Source organism: Microtus oregoni, unplaced genomic scaffold, assembly GCF_018167655.1.
Source record: "Microtus oregoni isolate MIOR12 unplaced genomic scaffold, Mior012 000071F_ref0000514, whole genome shotgun sequence".
NCBI lineage: Eukaryota > Metazoa > Chordata > Mammalia > Rodentia > Cricetidae > Microtus > Microtus oregoni.
In genome coordinates, this window is record NW_024543978.1 from 3,484,684 (window position 1) to 3,512,190 (window position 27,507).

Below are 27,507 nucleotides of genomic sequence, written 5' to 3' on the forward strand. Positions count from 1 at the left end.
ACCAAGGCCAGCTGGCCTAGGTCTGAAAAAGCATGGGATAAATCCGGACTAGCTGAACATAGCGGACAATGAGGAATACTGTGAATTCAAGAACAATTGCAGTGGGTTTTTGATCCTACTGCACGTACTGGCTTTGTGGGAGCCTAGGCAGTTTGAATGCTCACCTTACGAGACCTGGATAGAGGTGGGCAGTTTTTGGGCTTCCCACAGGTCAGGGAACCCTGATTGCTCTTCGAGCAGATGAGGTGGGGGGGACTTGATCGGGGGAGGGGGAGGGAAATGGGAAGCGGTTGTGGGGACGAGGCAGAAATCCTTAATAAATAAATTTAAAAAAAAAAAGACAGTCTGTGGTCTCTTAAGCAGAGAACACATGGTATTACAAAGCTATTTGCCTCATAGTGGCCAAGAAGGAGAACGAAAAGGAAAGGGCTGAGGACAAGTTATACCCATCAAAGGTTTATCCCTGGGTGATTTCCTTTTTACATCAAGGCATCCCCTACCTCCTAATCCATTCAACTATGAACTTATCAATAAAGTAATCCATTGATGAGGTTAACACCACTCTCAGGAGTGTCACTAGCTGGGGCCAAGCCTTCAACACATGAGCCTTTCAGGAGGGTGTTTCATGTGTACACTACAATATGTGAGTCATATCTAGATGTGCAAATCCCCTTCTCTTGTTAATTTGCTGAGGTTATTTATTTATTTAAGTTTTAAATCATCCTAAGATGCTTCATGTGTATCTGTTGATAGGACTTTCCTCCCTCAGGCTGAGGTGAGAGATGATAGGCATTGAGCTTTAAAAGTTGACACAGTCTTGCATACCAGGAGTAAGTACTACTTGTTTCTGGTGTGCAGTTCTTTTCTGACATTATTGGATTTGATTTGCTAGCTACTGGCTAGTTTTCCTGTTTTTGTGATGTTTTGTTCTGTGCCTTCTAGGATATATTAGGGAGAAATTTATATAATTTCTTTCTTAAATGGCCTCACTAGTAAACCCACCTGGGTCTGCTGGTGCCTTTTGTTTTGTAAGGTTAACCATTGATTGGATCCATAAATATAGGTGTTTTCAAATAATCCCATTTCTCTTTGAGTTTTTAAAAATTGCATCATTTGGGGAATTATTCCTTCTTGTTACCAGTGTTATGGACATGGAGCTCAATAATTATCCTAATGTGCTTGTGATTAAAAGCGATGGCCTCTTTATTACTGGTGTTAGCAATTTACATCCTTTTGTTTTAATCCTTAGTTAACTTTGCTGTAATGTTGCCAGTTTTACTGATCTTTTCAAAAGAACTCTTTTCCCTTAAGTATCTTATTTTCATGTATAATAACATTTAAAAATATGTAAGAAGCATTCAACATAGCTCTCTGTATATGGAATGATTTTGATTGCTGTATAAAGTCTAGACTTTAGATAATTTCTGACCACTCATTGTTTTGTAGGTCTCTGTAGAATCAGATTTCCTAAACGTTCTTTCAGCATTTATTTTCCCTTAAAAGTTAGGTAATAGTTTTAAAGTAATTTATAATTGTTTCAGAGAGAGAAGTCAAAAGGGAAAGGATTTACTGATGCAGCAGAATCCTTGATAAGCCAAATTAATAAGAGATACAACCCAAATGATGGCATGAAGTCTACAAGAAAATTAAAGGAATCTCTGAATTGCAGGTATATTCATAAATTGAGACAAGTATTTTTGACAGCTGCAACTAAATTGGCTTGCATAGTATGGGAAATGTTTTATGGACATGTTTTGGATAATGTCACTTTCTAGTAGAAATTAACTGTGTTAACTAATTCTTGTTTGATATTTTAAGAATCAGCTTTTAAAAATATTACGATTTATGAGCTGTGAGACTATTCATTCACATTTCAATTCACTCTAATCTTATACAATAATAAAGTATTTTCCTGCATATAACATTTTCCTACTAATAATTTTTATCAATGGTAGCTATTTAAATTATATAACATAGAGCATTCCAGTGCTGTATTATACTATATATATAAAGTATCATACATTATGAAACAGTACAGTGTGGCATTCAGAGAGAAATCTGCAAGATATAAACATCTTAGGATTTTTATTTATGGAACCTAGTAATGACTAAAGCTAAGTGTGCTAAAAATGCATTTCTTAATGAAGTACAGGGTGTGTCTGTGAGCTGAAATAACTGTGTTAACTAATAATTCTTGTTTGATATTTTAAGAATCAGCTTTTAAAAATATTAGAATTTATGAGCTGTGAGAATGTTCATTCACATTTCAATTCACTCTAATCCTATACAATAATAAAGTATTTTCCTGCATAACTATACCTTTTACAGTGTTTAGCACTTCCTTTTATATTATTGATACAACTTAGATTTTACTGTAATAGTTACAGTTTACTGTGAGATTGTAAAACTATCAGACTAATTAGAGTTTTCATTTTAGGTTTGTGTTGGTAGCCATTTTTTGGCATAGTTAATGTTAATATGTTTTAGTATATATTGATTGTATTTATGAAGAATATTTTGCTGTTATTAAGTGCTCCTTAAATACTGTATCTTTTTTAATAGTGATTTGTCAAAGAAATCTGACCTACAATTCAATAAGGTATGTGCTACTTAACTTAACCAAACTCTACATAGTCATACTTAATATTTGATTATAAGCACTAAAATATTAATAAAAATGGTATTAGATTTAAAGTCACAGAATACTGAAATGAATTGTAACACTATAACACTGACAAATTTAGTCACAAGTTACTTTCTGTTTTTCAAAGAAAATGTTATTTTTAAGCTGGGCCACATGGTGCACTCCAGTAATTTCAGTTACCCAGAAAGCTAAGGCCAGGGGGATTGCAAGTACAGGACCTGCCTAGGTGACTTTTCCTGAGACCTTGTCTTAAAAGTTGGCAACTAAGATTATCACCTCAGTGGTGGCTAGCACTTGCCTACCATTCCTGAGACACTAGGTGCATCCCCTAAACCACGAAAATAGTTTCAAATATGGATCCTACTACATTCACCTTTGGGTCCATGGTTTTTAGTCTACATTCAGTCTATCACAGCCTCTTGTCTGTGGATGTGGTTCTGTCTTCCTAGCTTATTCTATCTTGTCCTGACAAATACTAAAATCTTGATTTTGTTAAAATATTTACTGTTTACACAGGCTTAAAATACAGATCTTGGATTTATCATTTATAATTTTAGTTTTTGTTGTTTACATGTTTACTTAATTTATCAAATATCAAGGATCTGATCTCTGATTCTTATTATTGCTACTCTGGTGTAATTTTTTCTGCCTTATAGGATGTTTGTGCTAATCCTTTCATTACATTTAAATACTAACTTGTTTACTTTTTAAAATATACATGTTCTGTTCTTGTTCAGAAACCTACTTTAGTCTCTGCAAAGTGAAGACATAAAATGGCTTGCTAGTTTCTTCTAAAAAGAATTCTCCATTGTGTAAATGTACCACATTTTCCTTATCCTTTAAGACAATTATCACATGTACTCACTCATGTTTTTTAAACATAAAGCAAAGAAAACAAGCCCACAAATCACAATCTCAGAGAACCTAGACAACAATGAGGACCCTAAGAGAGATGTATGTAGATCTAATCTACATGAGAAGTAGAAAAAGACAAGATCTCCTGAGTAAATTAGGAACATGGGGACAGTGGGAGAGGGTTGAAGGGAGAGGGGAGGGGGAGAGGCAGAGAGGGGAGCAGAGAAAAATGTAGAGCTCAATAAAAAAATCTTTGGAAGACAATGGTTTTCTTGAAATTTTTATTCAGTTGACTCATTTTTATTGAGAAAAATGTTAAAAATGCTAGATTTATATTACTGAGAGCACAACTAGGAAATGTGTCACAATTTAAAACTTTTACACTTGTGACCTGTCTGATGCAGTTAGTAATCTCATATCTAAATGTTTTTATGTGAACTTTTCTATTTTTGAAAAGGTTCAGAGAAAAAGTTACAGAAAACTGAAGACGACTTTTGTTAATGTTACTTCCAGATGTCCGCTGTAAGTTTTCTTAAGTGTTTATTTGAAGAAACTAAATTTCTTTATGTAGTTGATACTAACAGTAGTCTTTTGTTTTCCCCAGGAATGATGTATATAATTTCAGCTTGAATGGCACTGATGAACCTGTCATAAAACTTGGCGTAAGCTGGAAATCACTGACTTAGTTCTTAGTTCTTCTGTAGTCATTTTGCAGCTGTTATGCAGTTATATTTGAGATGCCATCCTGAGATAGAGATACAATGTTTAAAATATTAAATGGTTTATTGGTATAGCAAGCATAGGTATATCTAGGTAGTGTTCCCCCTGATTTAAAAAAAAAAACCATAAGACAAATGAATGACTGAGGCATTATACTGCTTTAGACTTGTTCTTTAAAGAAAACTGTGCTGTTTGAATGCATTAATAAGAAACTCTAAGTCACCAAAAATGTGGTGTTCCATTAACAAAAGAAACCAAAGCCCTCCCTGTTGCTTAAATAAGAGCAAACCTCAATTTAAGTTCTTTGCTTTGTTCTCCCTATGTATTCCATCTCCCTCTATCTGTTGTATGAGTCTGAATCCTTGCCTGCCTGACGGTTGTCTTGTGAATCTGTCCGTCTTTGTCTCTCTGTGTGTCTGTGTCCTTTAACACAAGGCTTTTGTCTGCATATATTGAACAGCACAGAAAGCTTCATATGGGGAAGGAATGAGGGATATTTTGCAGAATCTGTAAGAGTTTGACAAGGGGTTCAGTTACTTAGTTCAACTGACCCCAAAAACATTATTGTTAACAAGATGTTATGTTCAGTGTTTGTGGTGGATATTTTATGATATTGCTTTCAACCTTTATTTTTGCTGTCTTCACCAAATGTTAGAGTATTCATGCATTATTCTGGGTTAGGGTCATGGCAGGGTACATAAGATTACAGCTATACCTTACTTAGGTTGGTGAAGTTGGTTACATGGGAAATCTAAGGCAATAAGGCAATAATTTCTAAAACAAATCTAATGCAAAAAATTACATTATTCTCTTAAAGGCTGGTAAAAAAAATTGAGTATGCTATAGGTTAACAGTCCCAAGTGACATCAGTGTGTATTAATTGTAACAGTGAGGTCTAGCAAGTGTTCTAGTTTCTTAGAATGTAAGAGATTTTTACCATAATGTATTGTCACAGAAAAGCACTGGTCCTCACTGTGATAATACATTCTCATTTCTTTTACTATCAGTCTACTTTTATGGATTTGGTTTAGCTTTAATCAATACTATGGAAAGTCGATTTGAATAACAATTCTTGTTCTCTGAAGTTGGAGAAACTAGATTTTGATATGTTCATTTTTTCTTTACATTTCACTTATTTTAACATAGTATTTTTCTTTCTTCTTCCTGTTTATTTCCATATAGATCCAAGAATTTCAAGCTACAGCTAGAGAAGCCAGTATGGAGAAATCAGTAAAGTACGTTTCCTTAAGACTATAAATCAGTAGGTCACATTGACATTTACTGTCTTTAAAGAAAAATCTTCCCTAATCTGAGTTTTTGACATATGAAAGGAGTAGATTAAAATTCTACAGTCATGATTACTCTAGCTGTGATTATTACTCCAGCACTTATTTCTAAATTCAATATGGAAAAATCGGTAATTTGAATATTATCACTTTGATCCATAGAATTGAAAAATGTTTATTTGAACTTATTTTTAAACAATGGATCAGAAATGGTAATCTGGCATAATTACACAATTTAGTGATATAAATTAGGGAAAGAGTTAAATTTGAAAACTTAGAAGTAAAAAAAAACTTAGAAATAATTTCCCAGTGAGCTTTGTCTTTTTTTTAATATTTATTTATTATGTATACAACAATCTGCCTCCATGTATGCCCGCATGCCAGAGGAGGGCGCCAGATCTCATTACAGATGGTTGTGAGCCACCATGTTGTTGCTGGGAATTGAACTCAGGACCTCTGGAACAGCAGCCAGTGCTCTTAACCACTGAGCCATCTCTCCAGCCCCGTCTAAAGAAAACAGTTGTGATATAGTTTTTAAATTAATGCATATTTTTGTTTCTCTCCAGGCTAGGTGTAAGGAATCATGATGAACATGACTCTCCTTTCAAAACAAAAAATAAAAGAGTAAGTTATAACATGTGATATATGCCAATATAAACCAGTGTTTCTTGGGCTAGAGAGGAAGTTCAGCTCAGTGATTAAGAGTGCTTGGTACTCTTCAGAGGACCTGAGTGCGGTTCCCACCTTCCACATTGGAAAGTTCACAAACCCTCTGTACCTCCATTTCCATAGGGTCTGACAATCTCTTCTGGCCTCTGCAGACGCCTGCCACATGTGGCTTAACACACACATAGGTACACAGACATCACATACATAAAAATACATCTTTAAAGGAGTATTTCTTTTAATAATATTTTAATGCTGGAGGTGATTGAAATAGAAAATAAAGTACATGTTGGTGTTTAAAAAATACTCAAAGGCTGGAGGGATGGCTCAGAGGTTGAGAAATATACTGGCTATTCTTCCAGAGGACCCAAGTTCCATTCCTAGCACCTATAAAAGGAGCTTACAACCATCTGTAATTCTAGTTGCACTTACATGTATTCAGGCAAAATAGTTCACGTTCAGAGTGAAATTTTGTTACTGTGTTTGGCTCCTGAATTGAATATTTCATCTGAAGTAGGTAAGTACAGTATTACACATACATGGAATAATGAAGGAAGCTTTGCCCTTCAATCCAATGAACATGGCTAATTCTGGAGATTGCCATATGACAACTTTAAAACAGAAATATGGGTAGCTCTGTCAAATTGTTATGGATTAAGGATCTTTATTGTGTATTATTTTGGTGGATATAAAATAAAAACCTAAAACTGAAATAGAAGGTTTAAAGCCTAGCTATGCATTGCTGTTGTTGGAATTAGGGCTTGTTGTGAAGTGAGACAACCTAAAACTGTTGTACAGTATGACCCTGCTCCATCTGCTTAACTTTCTTATTCCACTGTCAAAGTGTCATTGAATTTTGAGAAACAATCTGAAATTTTTGTGGATATAAAACCATGATACGAATTGTTAGCTCTTCAGATGGCTTTGATTCTAGTATTGGAAGCACTAGTGGAGGTAATTGTATGAGAGGTTAACAATTGGATGGATGTACGTGTGAGGGGAAATGATACTGAAAAATAGAGTAGAATAGTATGATACATTCAGGTTATCATAAAAATTATTCCATTCAAGAAAAAGCCCAAGGAATCTATAGGAGGAAAAAGCATACCCAATAAACTGGAGGGAATAACAGAGGTATGAATTTGAGGCTATAAGGATTTTTCACCTTCAAATCATGAAGATGAGTAAGGAACAAATCATAACTTACCTTTAGCTATATGTTTGAGAATTTCTCCCAGACCCTGAATCCAAAGCACAGAGGATGGCGACCATTAAAGTAACACTGAAAGGTTTAAGGAGTCTGGAGCAGGAAACCTCTGGTCATAGCTGTTAAGATTGAGCAAGTCCAAGTGTTAATAAAGTCTGTCTCCAAACCCTCTTTACTCCACCTTCACAACCTACATAGTGAAAGAGCCAAACTATACAAAATAAAGTCAGACTTCTTTTTCTTCTAAGTCTGCATCTGATATTGACAACAACTTTATGCTTTCAAAGTCAACTGCCAAGAATATTGAGCCCATTGACAAATACAGTGAAAGAATGTAATGTAATCGTTCAGATTTGTCTTCATTTGTTGACAATCTGACCAAACTAGTGTGGATACACTAAAGGGATGGAATAGAAGAGGAACCTGAAGGTAGACATGCTGGCCCAAAGAAATGACATGTAATTTGCATAAAAACAAAAAAGATACAAAGAAAAACAGATAAAATGGAATTACTAAGAGAGTAGCAATGCCTTGATTTTCCAAAAGATCATTCAGTCTTCAACCTTCCCACAAACTGATATTTATAGTTCACTTAATGCAGAATATAGATTATTAAGGATATATACTGACACTCGTGCTCCCTTAGCAGGGGATGAAATGAGAAAATTTTAAGTTATTTTAATAGTTACAAAAATGTTCTAAACTATTTTGGAAAATGGCCTTGATCTGTACCTTCAAGTTTAAGACCTGGGAAACAGCATTTTGAAAACCATGATTGAGAAGAATGACATAGACAATCTTATGACAACTCTGTGTGGAGGCTGAGAGTTTTAAATTTTTTCTTATATTTTTCATGCAGTTTGAGTGTAAAAGTGAAAAAGGTCATTTATGTTACTAAATATATACCCCACTAGAAAATGACTTAGAGATGGTGAAAACTAAGACTGCTGTGTCATTCTTTGTGTGAAAGAATGGTGGAAATGAGGACTTTGATTAATTCAGTATTGACTTTGTTCACTGCATCATTTCTCTGACTAATCATGGACAGTATGAGAAATAAAATTGCATTTATTGACAAATCATGGAATACTTTAAAAAATTATATTCAAGGATTATAGTCTAGTTATCCTTTGCTTTACATCTAGTATCCATTTATGAGGGAATACGTGCTGTGTTTATCTTTGAGTCACTCGGGATGATTTTTTTTCTACTTCCATCCGTTTGCCTGCATACTTTATGATATCATTCTTTTTACTGCTGAGTAATGTTCCATTGTGTAAATGTACGACATTTCTTTATCCGTTCTTCAGTTGAAGGACATTCAGGTTGTTTCTGGATTCGGACTCTTACAAATAATGCTGCTATGAACATAGTTGAGCAGGTGTCCTTGTGGTATGATTTAAGCATCCTTTGGGGATATGCCCAAAAGTAGTATCACTGGGTCTTGAGGCAGATTGAGTCCCAATTTTCTGATAAGTGCTGTACTGATTTCCAAAGTAGCTGTGCAAGTTTGCAGTCCCATCAGCAGTGGAGGAGTGTTCCCTTTACTCCACATTCTTTCCAGCATAAGCTGTTCTTGGTATCTTTTTGATCCTAGCCATTCTGGCAGGTGGAAGATGGTATTTCAGAATCATTTTGATTTGTATTTCCCTGATGATTAAGGATGTTGAACAGTTCCTTAAATGTCTTTCAGCCATTTGAGATTCTTCTGTTGAGAATTCTGTTAGATCTGTACCCCTTTCTTTTGGAATCCAGTCAAAGAGAGGGAGGAGGGATTATATGTCCTAGGGAGATCAAGATCATGACAGGAAAAAAATCTACAGAGACGACTGAACCAAACTCTTCGTGGGAACTCATGAACTTTAGACTGACAGCTGTAGAGCCAGATGGAACAGAACCTAGGCCCTCTGTTATGTAGGAGATAGTTGTATAGCTTGGTCTATCTGAAAGGCCCCTGTCAGTGGAACCAGGATCTATTCCTGGTACATGAGCTAGCTTGTTGAATCCATTCCCTATGGTGGGATGCCATGCTCAACCTTGAGGTAGGGGAGAGGGGCTTGGCCCTGCCTCAATTTAATGTGCCAGGTTTTATTGACTTCCCATGGGAGGCCTTACCCTTTGGGAGGAATGGATGGGGGTTGTTTTTGGGGTGATAGGCAAGGGCAGCAGGAGGAGGTGTAGGAAGGGGAACTGTGGTTGAAATGTAAAAGGAATAAAAAAATATATCCAGGGATGCACCAAGTGATAGAACTTTTACCTGACATATAAAAGGCACTGAGTTTTTGAACCCTTACCAGTGCTAAAAAAGCAAGCAACAGAAAAATTGGCAAAGCCACCAGCATTTAGTTTGTTTGGATATTTGGGCATTGCGATACTGTTTGACATGTACTAAGGCATGTTTGTTGGCTTTCTCTCTAGATGTCAGCAAGTCATGAGAAAACACTCTTCAGTGACACTGAAACAGAATGTGGGTGTGATGACAGCAAGACTGACATTAGCTGGCTAAGAGAGTCAAAATCAAAAAGACTAATGGATTACAGTAGAAATAAAAATGCGAAGAAATACAAAAGTAGAAAATCAAGTAAGAAATTAATTTTTAGAGAAATAGTGTAAATAATTATATTCAGTTATATAAAATACTCTATTGAAATGCATGATAACTTGATAATCCTAAGTCTATTGCTTGATAATCATAAGTTTCTTATAGATTCTTGCTTGTTTATTTCTTTTTTTATCATTTATACTTTATTATTAACAGGCCCTTATAAGTAGGACAAAACATATACTAATTGTTTCATTGTTTTGCTAATGGTTATATTTGTATGGGTGGGCAAGAGAGAAAGAAGGTAGGATGGCGGAAAGGCATAGGAAGAACTGCCAGAGGTTGATGCTGGCTGTCTTGATTGCTCTCTACATTACATTTTGAGAGAGAGTTTCTCAGCTTGAAGCTTGGCAGGCAGTTCAGCTGAAATGACTGACAGGCCAGCAAGACGCAGTGATCTTCCTGTGTTTGGTTTGCCTGTGCTGTGATTATAATTGTAAACTGCCTTGCCTGCCTTTTACATTGGTTGTTGGAGATCCAAACTCAGGTCTTATATTTTCATTTAAATAAGATTCCACATACATACAAATGTGACTTACCGTAATTCTTGATTCATTACATATTATCATTGCTTATTTTATTCATGGATAACTATTACTCAGTATGTAGCTGATGTTCATGAACAATATTAATATTCTTAAACAGAATAAAAAATTGGTCCCTGACACATCTAATTACTGCTATTTATGCTCTGTGTGTTTCTGTATCATTTCTCTGCCTTATCCAACACATACACTGGTGTGGGAGGTCCTTCTATGTGATGCTTTTATTGTTTAATGTGGTGATAGTGGTCTAAAATTCTGCAATCAATAAAAATACAAAATTTTTATGGCAATTATTTTGTTGAAATGATTAGATGGTAAGTTAACATGCATTATAGGACTCTTCTTGTAAATAAGATTTGCTTCACTAGTTTCACTTGTTTTTAGCTCCCAAAGAATTATAAAAAGATGGCTGACATTATGCTTGAAATGAAAGAAGCAACTAGGCCTAAAGCTATTAGTAATGTGGTGACCTTTCAGGGGTTCTTGGTGCATCAAACCACATTAGTCTGGAAAAATTTCATAGGTTTTTATCCTCTGTGGAAACAAAAGAAGAACCTCTTTTCCAAAGCAACAAATCCTTAGAACCAAATTTTGAAGACAAGATACCTTTAAAGTATGTATATTGGTTACTTAGCTCTCTCACAGTCAAAAAATTCAAAGTAAACATACTGTTTATGACTCTCTATACTCCTTTTTTCTCTCTCCCAAACCTACGCACCTTTTTAAACACACTGTGTATCATTTAGAGGTCTTTTTCATCTGAATTTGTCTTTATTGCATATCTGTAATTATTCTGACCAGAAGCACTTCTTAAGAATCTGAGCTGCATCATTGTTAGGGTGTATATGGCCCTGCCTGCTAGCTTCACACAGTCCAGCATGGTGGAGGAAGGCCATTCACTGCCTCGAGCCATGCACATGGTCCCAGTTCCAAGTATACAGTGGGTCTATGATGAGCCATTAAGCAGTTTGTAACATGCTGCTTATTTAGATGCTCGGCCTCCTGAAAGAGCTAGAGGTCACACTGGTAGCATCGCCCAGAAAGCTGGCATTTTTTTTCTGCTGCTGCTGAATCAGGAAAACCTCTCTTAAAGGAGCCATGCCTCTGCTTGCTTCTAGCAAATAGAACCCATCCAAGAAAATGCCAATACCAAACCATGCTTAACTCTGTTCCTTTGTGTCTAGGATTCTCTTTCAAGCTTTCTCAGGTTTTACATGGATATAGTCCATTCACCATGTTGGCGTGCCAATTTGTTATTGGAGGCTGCTTGTTGGTTTCCAGCTGCTCAGCCCTAAAATAATTACATAGAAACTATATTATTTAAAATACAAATTGGCCCATTAGCTCTAGCTTTTTATTGGATAACACTTATATCTTAATTTAACTCATTTCTAGTAATCTGTGTATCGCCACATGGCAGTGGCTTACCGGGTAAAGTTCTGGCATCTCTCTCCAGCAGCTACATGGCTTCTTTCTAACTCTTCCTTCTTTCTCCCAGCATTCAGTTTAGTTTTCCCCATCTACCTCTATTTCCCGTGCAGTCCCAAGACAGTTTCTTTATTAACAAATGTTATTCACAGAATACAGAGGGAATCCCATATCAGGGTGAGGGGCTTCTTATTTTATGATTTTAAATTTATTCTTGCAGAAATGTTATGACTATTTTATCTATTGAAAATTTTAATCTTATTTTCCTGAATTTTGCAGGGTCATCCTTGGAAAGGGGGCAGCCAAGATCCATAATGGTAATCAAGAGACAAAATACCATTTAGAGACCATTATAGCAATAACACATGCCTTCATTTTTTTTTACCTGTTTCCATAGCTGGTCCTTGACCTTGCCTTTGCATTATTTTATCATGCATTCTATTTTTAATAGTGTCTTGGAGTATGCATGTATATCTATGTGTACGTGTATGTGTTCTGCATGCATGCACCTGTGTGTGGATATATACTACTTGTGCCAGTATATGTGGAGGCTAAAGGTTAACAATATTGGGATGCTCTCTTTGATCACTTCTCCACATTTTACTAAGCCTAGAGTTCACCATTTTGATTGAAATGTCTGATCAATGAGCTCATGAAATCTGCCTGTCTATATGTCCTAGCTGGCTAGTGACCACAGGGATTCACCTGTCTGCCTCCCCAGTACTGGGATTATAAGAACTGACCCTTGTGCTTGGCTTGTTTATATTTTTTCTGAATATTTGAACTCAGGTCTCTGTGTTTATGCAGCAAGTACTTTACTGGGTATACTCCCTCACGTACGTACATACGTGTGTGTGTGTGTGTGTGTGTGTGTGTGTAACTTTGGAAAGTATTTCTCTTAGAGATTGCATGGTTGAAATAAAACAATGATAGATGACAAGAATGGTAGTTTTTTCAATCAAGAATCATTTCATTCCTACATATATTTTGTGTGTAGCTGCCAATGTTGCATTTTTATCACAAATAGCTTATATTTCTGATACCTCTATTACTGATATTATAATATTCATGAAATATTCTCCTAAAGGCACGCAATAAAAACATTACCAAAAAGGATGATGAAATAGTTGTAGATCAGAGAACCAGACTTCCACGAAGGGCAACAAAAACAAAAAAAAATTATAAAGATCTCTCAACTTCAGAATCAGAGAGTGAAAAAGAATTTTCATATATACTTAAAGATAAACTGCTGACAAAGGTAAATCAATATAATTAAAATTGATAATCTCTAAATTTAATTTTCTTAACCTACTAAATTTTTTATGTATGCATATAGTACTACTTACAGCAGACCCATTGCTAGTCTTACAGATTTATCTTAAAATCTAATATTGTAACAGGAAGAGGGCCCGCTTGTTCATATCGGCCGCCCAGCTAGCTTAGCCCTGAAATAACTACACAGAAACTGTATTAATTAAATCACTGCTTGGCCCATTGGCACCAGTTTCTTATTGGCTAATTCTTAAATCTTAATTTAACCCATTTCTATTAATCTGTGTATAACCACATGGCAGTGGCTTACCGGGGAAAATTCTCAGCGTCTGTCTCCCACAGATCCATGGCATCTTTCTCCTGACTCTGCCTTTCTTCCTCCCAGCATTCAGTTCTGTCTTCCCTGCCTACCTAAATTCTGCCCTATAAGCTAGGCCATGGCAGTTTTTTATTCATTAACCAATGCAAGCAACACACAAATAGAAGGAACTCCTACACCATAATATGTAGGTGGTTCATTATTGTGAATATTATCATCTTAGAGAAATTCATGTTAGGAAGTGATAGAGACAGAATTTGAACCCAGAGAGCTTATTGGTAAAGATAGATCTTTGACTAACTACTACACTGTTGATTAGTTTGTTTGCTTTGGTATTTCCTTTTGGGGAAACAGTTTCTATGTGTAACAGCCTTAGCTGTCCTGAAGCTCAGTAGAACTCACTATTTAGACCAGGCTGACTTTGAACTCATAGAGATCAGGCAGCTTCTGCCTCTTGAGTGCTTGGATTATGGGATTAAAGGTTTGTGCACCACCATGGGGACTCACTTTGTTTGATCTTAACCCATTAAACCACCATTTCCTTTTGTGTTCCTGATCTCTCTTGCCTGGAACATTTTAAAGACCTTGTAACATAATTGTATAAACTGACATGACTGTTCCAAGGTTTGGTTAAGTGTAAGGTTTTTATTATAGCTGTGAGGGGAAAGTATAGCCAGAGTCATCTGGAAGAGTCCAGAGCAGGAAGAAGAAAGCCTTAAGTTGAACATAGGCAGCAGAATGGACTTGGCCTTGAGAAGGAGGTATAGGGGGTGATGAAGACAAAGAGAAGTGTGATGGCAAAGGAGATCAAAAGAGGAGCAGAAGAGGGACTGAGAGGAGGGGGGGGGGAGAGGAAGAGAGCTTGAGTAAGCACACACACAGCTGGATGGGGGAGGGGAGGTTCTGAGCTGAAGAAGTTTAGGGTTAAGGGGTGGGATGAGAGGATCCAGAATGCCAACATGGACGCTGAAATAACAGATACTTGTAATACTGAGGGAGACTGGAGGCCAGCATGTACTTTGGTATGCTAATTGATACCATGGATAGCCATTTGTGTCTCTGTCCCAAGTGATGAAGAAACTGGCTCCTTTGGTAGAGCGGAAATGGCTTTCTGAGGAATGCTGGCTTTTTCTACCCCCAGAATTTGGAGATAAATAGTTCCTTTAGATCAGATAAGAATCGCTATTTTTGTCTTATTTCTTGCTTTAATGTTAACATACCCACCATCAAATATGCCTTTCTAAGCCATTCAACTTATCTATGCTTAAAAATAAAAAACAATGACAAAAATCCTAATTTTCAAGGAGTTAAGGAGATGCCTTGTAGCCACTGGAGAGAGATGCCAAGAGCAGCCTAAGGAGAAAGATGCTAGAACAGAGGTTATGCCACGGCCATGTAGAGATGATACACAGATCAGTAGGAATGAGTTAATTTAAATAAGAGAGCCAATAAAAAGCCTAAGCTATTGGCCAAATAATTGTAACTGATAATAAGCCTCAGAGTGGTTATCTCATAAGCAGCTGCAGGGACCAGGTAGGCAGAGAGAAACTGGTCCAGTGAGATGGTGCAAGATAGAGAAGAGCCCTCTGCTTACACAGAGCTATAAACAAATTCTCAGTTGTTACTGAGTGATGACCTGAGTTTCTCAAGTACCTTTGGTCTTTTCCGCAGTCTTATTTCGTGTATGTCTCCCCTTCTCCATCTTGGTTCATGGACTTATTAGTGTCTCATGCACAATGAAATCTTGGAGTTCTGTTTTCTCTATCCTGGATACAGTCACCAGCTTTGAACCTGCACAGCATTCTATTATTCTATACATAGTCTGTGCAGTCATTATATTTTCAGAGTGCCCTAGAACATATATTTGCCAATAACATCTAAGCTCTTGTTATGGCCTTACATAGTAATAAGTCAGTCAGTGCTGTAGTGTAACATATACCCAGTTGTATAAATGTATGTGACCATAATTTGAGGTTGCTGGTGCATTTAGGAGGAGACTGTCCATTCCAGAGCCCAGACCAAGAAACTGCCAAAGGAACCACAGGAAGTTGTCACTACAGAAACGGCAAAAGAAAAACAGAAAATTTCATCTGAGCTAAGAGATGGGAGAGAAGACAGTTTTTGCCTATCTTCTGCATCTGTGTCTGGGAGCCCATCTTCTGTAGAAGTGACAAGATGTCAGTATTACTTCATTTTCCTTGCATTTTCTTAGCAAGAATAGTTAGCAATTTTCTTTTGTAACTCTATGAAAATCTAAGATTAGTTTTGTGAAATTTATTTGAGATAGGTAGTTTAAAAGTTCATTTTAAATCAGCTAATGCTAATAATTGGGTTTTTTTTTTTTTGGCCAAGTTGAGAACATAAATAGAATCCAACGTTTTCATGTTAGGATGTTAAATATCAAATGATTCAATGTGGAAATATTTAATATTCTTAAGCTATAAAAGCAAAAATGTAACATAATTCTAAAACTTTAAGTATTTAATAGCAGGAACTGTATGGGATCCTTTATACAATTCTTTGATAAAAAATATAAGAAATGCTGTGATTCTGTGAACTCACAGTAGATTATCTTCAGAAACAATAGTGTTTGCTTTTATTTAAAAATAATTGGTAATGGGGGCTGGAGAGATGGCTCAGAGGTTAAGAACATTGCCTGCTCTTCCAAAGGTCCTGAGTTCAAGTCCCAGCAACCACATGGTGGCTCACAACCATCTGTCATGGAGTCTGGTATCCTCTTCTGGCCTGAAGGCATACACACAGACAGAATATTGTATACATAATAAATAAATAAATATTTAAAAAAAATAATTGGTAATGAAAATACATAGTCTTTAGAGTGTTGGCTTACGTATGTCTTTCAATTACAAAATCTCAGGCTATTTTAAAACAGTTCCAAATGTGAATCATTTCAGTTAAATCCAAAAGTTAAATGTTAATGTGTATGTTTCCCTAAAGCACACAAAATCTTTTTATTTTCACAGTGCTCAGAATCATTGTCTCATTAGATAAGCTAAGACAAATGCACATATCTTGATTTGAGCTAAAAACCTGAGAATTGATTTCATTAAAACTTAACGTCCTTTTTTTATTTTGGTGCTTATATGTATGTGAAATGTTACTTCTAAGGAGCCATCTTCCCCCAAAACTTTTAGTTAAGTGGGTCCACTTGGTATCTGGGCTCATCAAATAGAATAAATTGGCTAGCTGACTGACTAAGCTCCAGAGATCCAACTCCCAAGCTCTAGAATTACAGGCATATTTCACCATGCCTGGTTTTTTAATGTGGGTTCAGGAGATGAAGTCAGGTTCTTGTGGTTATGCAGCAAGCACTTTCTGATTGAGCTGTCTCCCCAGCCTTACTGTCCTGGTATTTCAGTGAGCAGTTTAGACCAACTGATTTTGTAAAACTTTAACAGTTAGTTACTATAATCTTAAAATATTTAAAGCAGCAGTTAAGTCATCTCATACAATGTGTGTGTGTCTGTGTGTGTAGTTTAAATTTTTTTGAAGGTCCTTAAATTTTCAACTGTGAATTGTTCAAAGTCTTACTATTTAAAACATAGTTAGTCTTAAATTATTGAAAGTGTATCTTTTAAAAATACACCTAATCTTTGAACATTTGATAAATTATTCTATCATGCCCTTTCAAGAGCAAGAATGAAATAATACTCTATTTTTAACAGTAATACTGTATGTTTGTGTTTTGGGGGAATCTAGGTATAGAGAAAATAACAGAAAGGGATCTTACTGAAGATTATGACTACATCACAAAATCTTTTTCACCTTATCCAAAAACTGCATCATCTGAATCCTTAAATGATAACAATAAAGTTGAAAGTCAGAGAAAATCGCCCAGAACCAGTGAGACCAGTACACTATGTGTGAGAAAGAGTAGCTCACCTGTTCCAGGACTGCCTTCTTTGGTAAGAATATAATTTTCTTTTATCATATGCATCTGAAAATAGTTAGCCATTTGCCTATAATATTCATCAAATATGTATTATATGTTTGTTCGGTGTTTTAACCTTTAATAAGTTTTTGTTATTGGAATCACAAATTGACAAAACTAAAAAGAATATAGTTGAAAACCGTATTGTTCAAGTGCTTAGTTATATAAGGAGTTTAAAACTCATAGGTACTAACCATTGCTCATAATAAAATGGTGTTAATGACTATTTAGGGCTTGGAGGTATACTGAGAGCACTTGTCTAGGTGCATGGGACCTAGATAAAGTACCAGCACTTAAAGTGCAGTGGTTATTAACATACCTGTGTCAGATATCGAAAATTGCTGGTGTATTGAGCCATCTGGCCTATCACTTTTAGCTGATTTTTTTTCTAGATGGCTTTAAAGCCCTTTTATTTTAAGCCAGTAGTCTTTACGGGGGGTGGGGGGCGTATTTTGCAAACAAAATCTTAGCTTAAACTGTCAGTATGTCAAACAGTTCAGAGTAGTGCTATGTTTTTAAACAGATGTAGGAGGTTTAGACTCTGACTTACCTCATTAGCCCTCCAAGCCCCTTTGCAAGTCTCATTTTTCTACAGATGGCAACATACCAACTTAGTGCCCTATTAGATCCTGTCATCTGTCTTTTTGCATTCTTTAAATCCTTCACTTGTCATTTTCCAAGTGCCTGTCTACATCTAGGTAATTCTAACTGCTTCTATTACCTTCTGTGATGTTTTCTATGCTCTATGGAATTTTAGTTTGCTACATACTAACTTGCTGGAAAGTTAGGCAGTAACTGACCCTTTTCCATAGTTTGTGCTGAGTTCTACCTCAGGTTTCTGCTTTTACTCGCCTGGTGCATATGAAGTTTAGACTATCTTTGGAGTTTTATGGTCGACTGTATTAATGAGGACTTTCCTTTTAGCATTCTGTGAATTCATTTTTGGTTTTTTGTGTTAGTAGGGGTTGAATCTAGTACTTTATACGTACTCGATAAACATTCTTCACCAAGCTACATCTTTAGTCCCATTTATGTTTTCTGATTTGTAAAATGGAAGTGTTGATTTATCTTAAAGTTTACAGGAAATTCTTTTTTCGGGGGGAGGGTTTGAGAGAGGGTCCTGCTATGTAGCTTTGAAAGTCACTATGTAGACCAGGCTGGCCTCAAACTTAGATTCACCTGCCTCTACCTCCCAAATGCTGGGATTAAAGACTGCATCACCAAACCCAGCCTTTACAGGAGTTCTTACTATAGGCTTGAATGTAACTTCTGTATCTGGTAAAGGCATTGTACCTTTCACTTGTTAGAATCCAGAACTCTAGTCTGGCAAACTATGAAATAAAATTTCTGATCTTTCAGAATGTGTAAGACTCAAGCAGAAATGTCTGATACATACCTGTAGTCCTAGCTCTCAAGGGGTGAAGGCGGAAAGATTGAAATATCTTAAAGTATTTTCCTTTATTGTAAAAATGTTACTTTTTTATTTAAACTTTTAGGTTTCAGCCTCTCTAGTATTTCCTGTGAACAGTGGAAGTTTTCCACATCTAATGTTTACATTAACTCAGCCTTAGTCTTGTTGGTCACATGAGTCTAGCTATTAGTCACTGTCTTATACTAATACAACACTGCTTAGTTTTACATTTGCCTGAGTGTTTTCACACACAAACCTACACTTTACATTTCTGGAGTTTTAAAGGTTTTTGATTTGTATTTATCTTAAAAAAAAGCCAATAAGTAATAGGCTTTTACTATTGTATAAAATAATTTAATTTTTTAAATTTTGAGTGATCTTGCTGAATTCTATAATTTCCCAGGTTGTCATTGATTTTCTTTATAGATGATTATATAAAGTATTATAACTTTTGTATTTTATGACGAATTCTTGGACTTTCATGCTCCTCCTTTTCTTGTTAAAGTGACTTGACCTGTGAAGTATAGAACCATACATTAGGCATCTTTGCTCATTGGACTTGCTAGATACTTGTCGTTGAGCTAATTAATGTTCTATTTAAGTGGATTATGAATTTTAGCATTGATTTAATTCTCTAAAATTTTAAATTGTTTCTTACTTTTTTCTGTTTTTAAGTATTTATCTAATTATCTTTGTGTTTCTATGTACCATTCATTCATAGCCCAGAAACACAACTACCAAGAATAATTCTGTTTTGAATAGAAAAAATACAAATTCAATGATAGACAATCAAAGAACCCTACATTATAACAGCTATTCAGATGTAAGCAGTAATAACTCAGAGAAACATTTTATGGAAACTGAATCTCCAGAGAGTCGTGAAAACCATATACAAAGCAAGAGAGAGGTAATATGCTAATTCAAATTGCTAGTATTCAGTGGGAATCATGCTACCAAGTTATTTTTCTCTGTGATAGAATGATTTAGTCATATAAAGTTTAAAAGGAAAGTCTTTAAAATAATAAGGATATAGGGGCTAAATCTCTGAGTTTACGTATTTATAAAATTTCTGCCTTCATGATTATATAGAAATTCGGTTTTCTGAACTTCTTGTAAGCAGAAAACTCAACTGGTTGATAAGTAAAAATATTTAACAATTGTATACTATAGAAGATGAAAATAAAGTGTTGTATTTTGGGGTGGGGCTTAGGATTTAAGCTAACCATAAGTGCCTAGAAGAGTACATGTATTAAAGAAAGAATGGTAATCTAAGTAAAATTGCTTTTTTTAAAAAACTGTGTTCAAATAGTAAAGCACAAGTTTAAAGGTTAAAGTCACTTTATAAGAAAATTTTTCTGTAGCTCCCTATTTTCTAACTCAAAGACAATAACAACATGGTGAAATTGAAAATAAGAAATTTGCAAATTTATCAGGTTAAAAACTATATTAGCCTAAAATTGATGCTAATCTAATATCTAGATTCATTTGCAGCAATCTTAAAGATGACTTAAAGACAATGATATGAGAAAGAATTGGACAGCATTTGAAATCTGTTGGCTTGGGAGTTTCATAAAGATGATAAAGAATAGTCAAAGATAAATACAAGTGTTTATACTACTTTTCTTCTAATTTCTAATATTTATTTTAGGAAAGCCTTGCCGCATCTCCATTATCATGTTCTAGTGAAAGAGTAGAGAAAATATGGTGGGATATGCCCAGTGACAATACTCATGTATCAGGTTTGTAGGCATAGTCTTGCTTTTTAAAGATTTTCTTTAAAAATTTTATGTTGCCTGCATGTACATATATGCTCCATGTGCATGCAGTGTTTGTGGAGGCCAGGTATTTGGAGCTGGAGTTAGTCAGTTTCGAGCAACTGCACAGATGCTGGAAACTGAGCCTTGAGTCCTTGCGAGGGCAGCAAGTGCTCCCAACTGTTTAGCTGTCTTTCTAGTCACAGCCTTGCCTTCAAAGTCATTACTAATTACTTTGGATTTATACCTAAATGAGTTCTACATTTCAAGTCACATCATTGTTGTCAGAAATAAAAAGTATAAAGTATACTTTAACATAGTTGTTTAAAACCTTTTTAATTTAGAGCAATAAAGTGGTAGATGTATTGAAGCAGAATTATAGCACTATTATTTTTAATGGTTTCTTGAGGTCCTAGTCAACGATGTCACAAACGGCAAATGTTCCTAGAACATGATCTAAGTAATTCCAATGAAGCAGAAGTGGAAGAGGCAGAAGAGAGAGAACAATTACTCTCCAAAAGACTTTGTCAAAGGGAAGATTCAGATCATCACATTTACAAAAGTAAGCAGATCAAAATCCTGTCAAAACTTCTGGACAGCTTCCTGGAATTTGACTTAAACACAACTCTTTGTACAAACAACTTTGTGTGAGTCCAAGATGGATATGGACTTTTATCACAAAAATGACTTTATATTAAAGGTGTAGCATGATCTTCAAACAGATTTCCCCATCATTATATCATGTCTTAAATTTTCATTTTACTGAAATCTGAGCTACTTGATGTGTGTCACTAAAATACTTTGCTGATGCTTCTTTCTTATTAATGGATCAGATTTAAAAGTAAAAAATATTTGTTTTTTGTGCCTCAGAAACCCTATAAAAGGGTTCTGTGACAATTTCATTTTTTAATAATAAAAAATCCTCTGTTGGATTTAAACATAGATTTTTTTTGTTCTCAGTCTGAGGACAATGATAAATTTTGTGGTAATACATATTTTAATATTAACTCATTGTTTTTATTTTAATGTCTGAAATTACAGCTTCATTATCGACACCAGATTTTTCTATTCCTGAGGACTGGCAACAGGAGTTTCTAGGTGCTGAAATGTTATATGATAACATCAGCTCAGACTATAAGAGGAAAACTGATGTGAGTTACCTCATAAGTTATACACAATACCATGATAATGCACTCCAAGTTTCTGGTAGATGATGGATGGCTTGTCTGATCCTTAGTCAACAAAACACCCATTTATGAAGCTGACTTTGCATATAATTTGGATTATCAGATAAAAGGCACCTCTCATTCCTTCTAACATCTTTCTACCATATATATATTTCTAATTCATCTGTTAAATTTTTCTTTGCATTTTTACATTTTGTTCTGTATGTGTGTGAGGTGTGCATGCACACACATGTGCTTGTGGAGGTTAGAGGTCTTTCTTAGGTGTCTGCAGTTGTTCTCCACAGTCTTTTTGTGAGACGTTATCTCTCAATGAAGATAGTTTATTTATTGAGCTATATTGTATTGATTGACCAGCAAGCCCCAGATAGCCTGTTTCTACCTCCCCAGAGTTGGCTTTACAAGTATGTGCCCCTGCACCTGGCTTTTTATGTTGGTGCTGGGGATCTGAACTAGGGTCTTTATGCTTGCATGGTAAGCCCTTGGCACGTAGTTTTCTCCTCATTTCCGTCTTTAGACATTTTGATCTCACAGAGGCTATTATTGGTGGAGACTAGCACATAATATAGTGTCTTATACTCCAGCTTTCTTCCACCATTGTCTCTACTGTGTCCTTAGTTTCTGAGAATTCAGTGGATGTCTATACACAGAGTACATCCTAAAAACAGTGTTTACTATTACTAATAGGTAGAAAAGCACATTCTCATGTCTTTATTTGGATTGGTAATTAGTTCATTCCCTCCTTTAAACAGTAAGTATAGTTAGTATGACACGAACCTCATCTCTTGATTGCCTTTCCTTTTATCCAAAGATAAGATCTGAAATTTCTTAAAATCTTCATATTTTCAAAAGTCAAGAGAATCTCTAATTTTACAAACTGTTATATGACTGCAGTAGGTGAAAATGTGTTTTGTGAAAAATGGTAAATTCTATTAAGCTGTGCTCTTGAAGAAAACTATAATTAGTTCCAGTTTATATATTAGTACATATTTATAGTGTTTATAAAAATAGTATTCCTAAAAACAATAGAAAATTGAACTCTATTCAAATCCTGACCAACACAAGTAAATACTGCTGAGTTCATTATAAAAAAGTTGATTTAAATAATTACATTTTTAATTTTCTAAGTTTTTCTTAGGTGTTATGGGAAGACTTTTTCATACAACAGTCTTGGTTAGCTTGTTATTTCTATAAAGACATTTTAAGTTAAAAGTATCTTTCAGACCCAACATAGAATCATGGATGACTTTACTACAAAGACATTAAAATTGACTCAACAACATCTAATGACAGTGACCTCTCAAGCTCGAGGACGCAGGTCTGTACCACACATCTGTTTGGTGAGCCATGCATACTGTGTGCTTATGAGCTGTGGGCCCTGTGGTGCTGCAACAATCTCATTTTATTCCTTTTTAATAGGAATGAAAGTTTGGAGAAATTCAAAGTCATTCTCATAAATGAGATGGAGAAAGTTGGAAAAGACTCAGAGACTTTACGAGACTTGGAGAAGGAACTTGTGGTTTGTGTTTCTTAAAATTAAACATTTCTCAATGTTTAAAGGCTAAATATAGCTCTTTAAAATTGTTGATTCACCAGTTTGGAAGACTGCTGCAGGTTATTATTTAAAACATAACTCTATCTTCTATCAGCTGCATCCGAACTCAGAAATTTCCAACTAGTTTATAATGATGATTTTTGATAATGTGGGAGACATTTGAGAGATTTTATTTCTAATACTTGTAATATGAAAGAATATATGCTAAATACAGTATTCTAAATACAGTATTCTTAGCCTATAACCAGTTTTTGCTTAAATTTAGACTAGTAGAAATACATTAATTATAATTCAGGTTTTAATCATGTTAAAATACAAGAGATTTATTGTACCCTAAAACTTAGGATGTCGAGGAAAAATTAGTTCAGAAGATGAAGACATATCTTCGAAGCGAGAAGGAGAGGTTAGTATACTTTTCTTAATGAATAGAATCTGTAAGATATTGTAGATGAAACACAATATACACTGCACTATAGCAGTGGACTGTGAACTGATATGTAAAAAGTTTATTCTCATTTTATTTTTTAGGCTTCGTGTTTTGAAAACTTCACTGGATAATAGTTTTCTTGTCTCTAACTCTGTTTATGAAGATAATATTTTTATATCTGAGGTATAAATTTATGTACTTAATATGTAACCTTGATGTTGGATAGTCTAACTTTTTGTTGTGAAAATCTGATAAATTTCATGAGAGAAATGTTGTTTGCAGATGCGTTTGATGAAAGCAAACATGCAAATTTTGCAAGATAAGCTACTTAAGAAAATGGTAAGTGGGTTGAGTGTATGCTCTCGTGTAATTACCAGGCTTTTGTGTGCTTCTGTTTTATAACAGGTTCTTGCTTTTGAATCCAGATTGGCCTTAAACTTGTGATCCTCCCACCTAAACCTCTAGAATGCTCAGGTTATAGCCATGGACCACCACACTTGTTTACTTTTTATCTTTTTGTGGGTGTTTGGAGAAGACAGGTTTAAGCTGGTGACTTTTAGGGTTTTTGTTGTTGTTGTTGTTGTTGTTGTTTTAAAATTATGGGAACCTTGTTAAAGTAGATTGAGGGATGGATGAGGAAAGAGACAGTGATTTGCAAATGTAAAGCTAGGTGAAGAAATGACTTGTTTGTACTGCTATATCCACTGTGTGCTTTAACCAAGACCAAGCACCCAGACTGCTGAGTGGAAGAATTGTCACCTGCATAAGTAAGCAATGGCTCTTCATTGACTTGCTTAAACGTAGACTAGCAGCCACATTCTAGGATGAAGTACACGCCACAGAGACTCGTGTCTTTGCTTTACATGGACAAATTTAAGGTTTTCTCAGAGTTTAAGTGCATAATAATAGTGACCTTTATCAATAAAGTATTAAAGTACTTGAGATTTTAATGGCATGCAGTACAGGGACTGTGACGCTTTAGCCAGGCTCATACAACTTGAGCAAACAAGCTGCCAAGTTGATCCTCATTGAAAAAAGTCTTCTCTAGGGGCTTTTTATTTGTTGCTTTTATTTTTGTTTTGTTTTGTTTTTTTCCAAACAGTGTAGTAATATGGGGCGGCAGGGCTGCGTCCCCCACACCCGGCCGCCCACATGGCTAGCTTATGCTCCAAAATAACAACACACAAACTGTATTCTTTTAATCACTGCTTGGCCCATTCTCTTCTAGGCTAATTCTCACATATTAATTTAGCCCATTCCTAATCATCTGTGTGTAGCACCCCAAGGTGCGTTTACCGGGGAGATTCTAGCCTAGTCCATCCTGGGTCCGAGCTTCATCACGTGTGTCTGCCAGGGAGCAGGGCATGGCGTCTCTGCTGAGGCGTCTGCTCCGGAGAGCAGAGCTGTGGAGTCTCTGACCTCACTTCCTCTTCCTCCCAGCGTTCTGTTCTGTTTACTCCTCCCACCTATCCTCTAACCAATAAAATGGGCCAGGGCAGTGCCTTTATTAGCCAATGGCCTTCCTCCATCCAAACAGGGTTTCTCTGTGTAGTAGCCTGGCTGTCCTGAAACTTGCTCTGTAGACCAGGCTGGCCTTGAACTCAAGGAAATCCACCTGCCTCTGACTCCCAAGTACTGAGATTAAAGGTGTGCACCACCACTGCCCAGCTAGATTTTTTTTTTTACTCTTCCTTTACATTTTTAGGTGAAGATTTAAAAGATTGCAAGTCTTTTCTCCATTATCTTGAATATTGCTAGTGATGGGAGGATCCTCTAGGTACCTCCATGTACACCCTAAGGGACTGGGTGGAATGAACACTGATGTGTCTTTATGCAAATAGTTGTTTTTCCCTCTGGTCACAGCATGAAGAGGAACTTCTCAACATACGCAGAGGACTGTGGTCGTTTTTCAAGGTTCATGAAGAAAATGATGTATGAAATCTGGCTGCTATCAACACATTTTATCTGATTATTAGTTTTTTTATATAAGTGGAAAAAAGTAAGTAGCCTTGCAAATGTGCACCATCCAAGCAGCTGTATGTTTATGGGCAGGAACCTTCAGACTAAAACATTTTTTAGAGATGAAAAGAACGTGACTCCAGTGCAACTTTTGTGTACTGTGGACAAACAGTAAAAGGACTGGCTCACTTTGGGTCATATTTACACTACTTTTATCTGTGAAACTAAAGTGTATTTTTAATTGATACAGTTTGTAATAGATATAATGAAATTTGCATAATGGTTTGAAATATACAAGTAGTAAAATATTAGCCACCCTTTGAAAGGGGGGAGTTTCTGCTTTAAAATGTGTACTTTTTAGTACATTTATACTTTGAGATATTTATAGTTCCAGTGTACTAAAAATGTACTAAAGACCTAAAATTGTAGCTATTTCATAAACATTTTATCTCAAGCAGGATGCTTTGCCAATGCGTTCTAAACTCCTAGTATTCATTTAATGTTGTTAGATTATTTTTGAAATAAATGCTCACTTCATTTGAGTCAGTATATAATTACTTTATCATCACTATTCTATTTTATGAACCATAAATTACAAGTCGCCTTCAGTCAGTTGAAGGATAATACTAAGTAGCTTTGTTCTCCTTTGTCTATTTCAAGGTGGTATAGAGTATCTGAACAATACCATTATTCAATGTTATAATGGTAAAGTGGCTTCTTAAGTACAAAATACACTCAGTGTTTTCAGTTGACAATCTGCTAAGATTTTAAGATTTATGAAGAAAGTGATGGAATTTCTATTTCAAGAGCAAGAAATATTTACATTTCATTAGCTCCTTGCTTAGTTGTTTGTATAGCAAAGACTTGCTAAGGTTAATATTTTGTTGCTCTAGTTTTATTTTTGAGGGTATGTGTAGACCAGGATTAACTTCAAATTCAGTTCTGCCTGCTAAGATTAAAGGCATGTGCCCCAACCATCTAGCCTTTAGATGGTATATTTGTAATGGTTAGTTTTAGTATTTTTCAAATTGTTGTGCATTTTTAAGCACATTAAGTGAAAGTTATCCTTTAGATTATTCTAAAATAATTCCTAGAAGAAAATAATTCACTTTTTTCATGAACCAGAAGTTTTGAGTGAGATCAATGGTTATATGTCCTGTTTTGAACTTTAATATACACTATGACACCAAAAAAATATTAAAAAGAAATTTAGTAGCTGGGCAGTGGTGGCGCACGCCTTTAATCCCAGCACTCGGGAGGCAGAGGCAGGTGAATCTCTGTGAGTTCGAGGCCAGCACAGAAACCAAAAAAAGCTACAGAGAAACCCTGTCTTTTTTTTTTATTTATTATGTATATAGTGTTCTGGGCACCAGATCTCATTATAGATGGGTGTGAGCCATCATGTGGTTGCTGGGAATTGAACTCAGGACCTCTGGAACAGCAGTCAGTTCTCCTAACCTCTGAGCCATCTCTCCAGCCCGAGAAACCCTGTCTTGAAAATTAGGGGAAAAAAGGAATTTAGTAAAGTAGGCTGTCACACTAATGGAACACTTTTTAACATCAATAGTTTCTGTGGAATAATCCTTTTGTACACTTTTAATGATTTGTCACCCAAATTGGTTTAATAAGTAAGCTGACTGGCCAATAGCCAGTCAGGAAGTATAGGCAGGACAACCAAACTAAGGATGGTGGTGATGAAGGAGGGTGGAGTCAGAAGAGTC

The 27,507-nt window shown here is 35.6% G+C and overlaps 1 protein-coding gene across 2 annotated transcripts in view; it reads left to right on the forward strand.

Moving 5' to 3' along the window:
- The window catches only part of Sycp2 (synaptonemal complex protein 2), a 50,342-nt gene extending 24,560 nt beyond the window's left edge, over positions 1-25,782 (forward strand). Inside the window, exons 23-43 of one of the 2 annotated variants that reach the window (XM_041641890.1) lie at positions 1,542-1,669; positions 2,563-2,599; positions 3,957-4,021; positions 4,104-4,161; positions 5,402-5,454; positions 6,072-6,129; positions 9,797-9,959; positions 12,233-12,270; positions 13,041-13,211; positions 15,535-15,721; positions 17,265-17,470; positions 19,629-19,814; positions 20,556-20,646; positions 21,071-21,223; positions 21,703-21,812; positions 23,069-23,163; positions 23,265-23,364; positions 23,745-23,803; positions 23,929-24,010; positions 24,110-24,166; positions 25,691-25,782. In XM_041641890.1, coding sequence (XP_041497824.1) covers positions 1,542-1,669; positions 2,563-2,599; positions 3,957-4,021; positions 4,104-4,161; positions 5,402-5,454; positions 6,072-6,129; positions 9,797-9,959; positions 12,233-12,270; positions 13,041-13,211; positions 15,535-15,721; positions 17,265-17,470; positions 19,629-19,814; positions 20,556-20,646; positions 21,071-21,223; positions 21,703-21,812; positions 23,069-23,163; positions 23,265-23,364; positions 23,745-23,803; positions 23,929-24,010; positions 24,110-24,166; positions 25,691-25,765 — 2,172 coding nt within the window. In that variant the 3' untranslated portion in view covers positions 25,766-25,782. Of the gene's footprint in view, positions 1-1,541; positions 1,670-2,562; positions 2,600-3,907; positions 4,022-4,103; positions 4,162-5,401; positions 5,455-6,071; positions 6,144-9,796; positions 9,960-12,232; positions 12,271-13,040; positions 13,212-15,534; positions 15,722-17,264; positions 17,471-19,628; positions 19,815-20,555; positions 20,647-21,070; positions 21,224-21,685; positions 21,813-23,068; positions 23,164-23,264; positions 23,365-23,744; positions 23,804-23,928; positions 24,011-24,109; positions 24,167-25,690 lie in introns of both variants that reach the window. The other variant, XM_041641889.1, reaches the window with a different exon arrangement.
- The last annotated feature ends 1,725 nt before the right edge of the window (positions 25,783-27,507 follow it).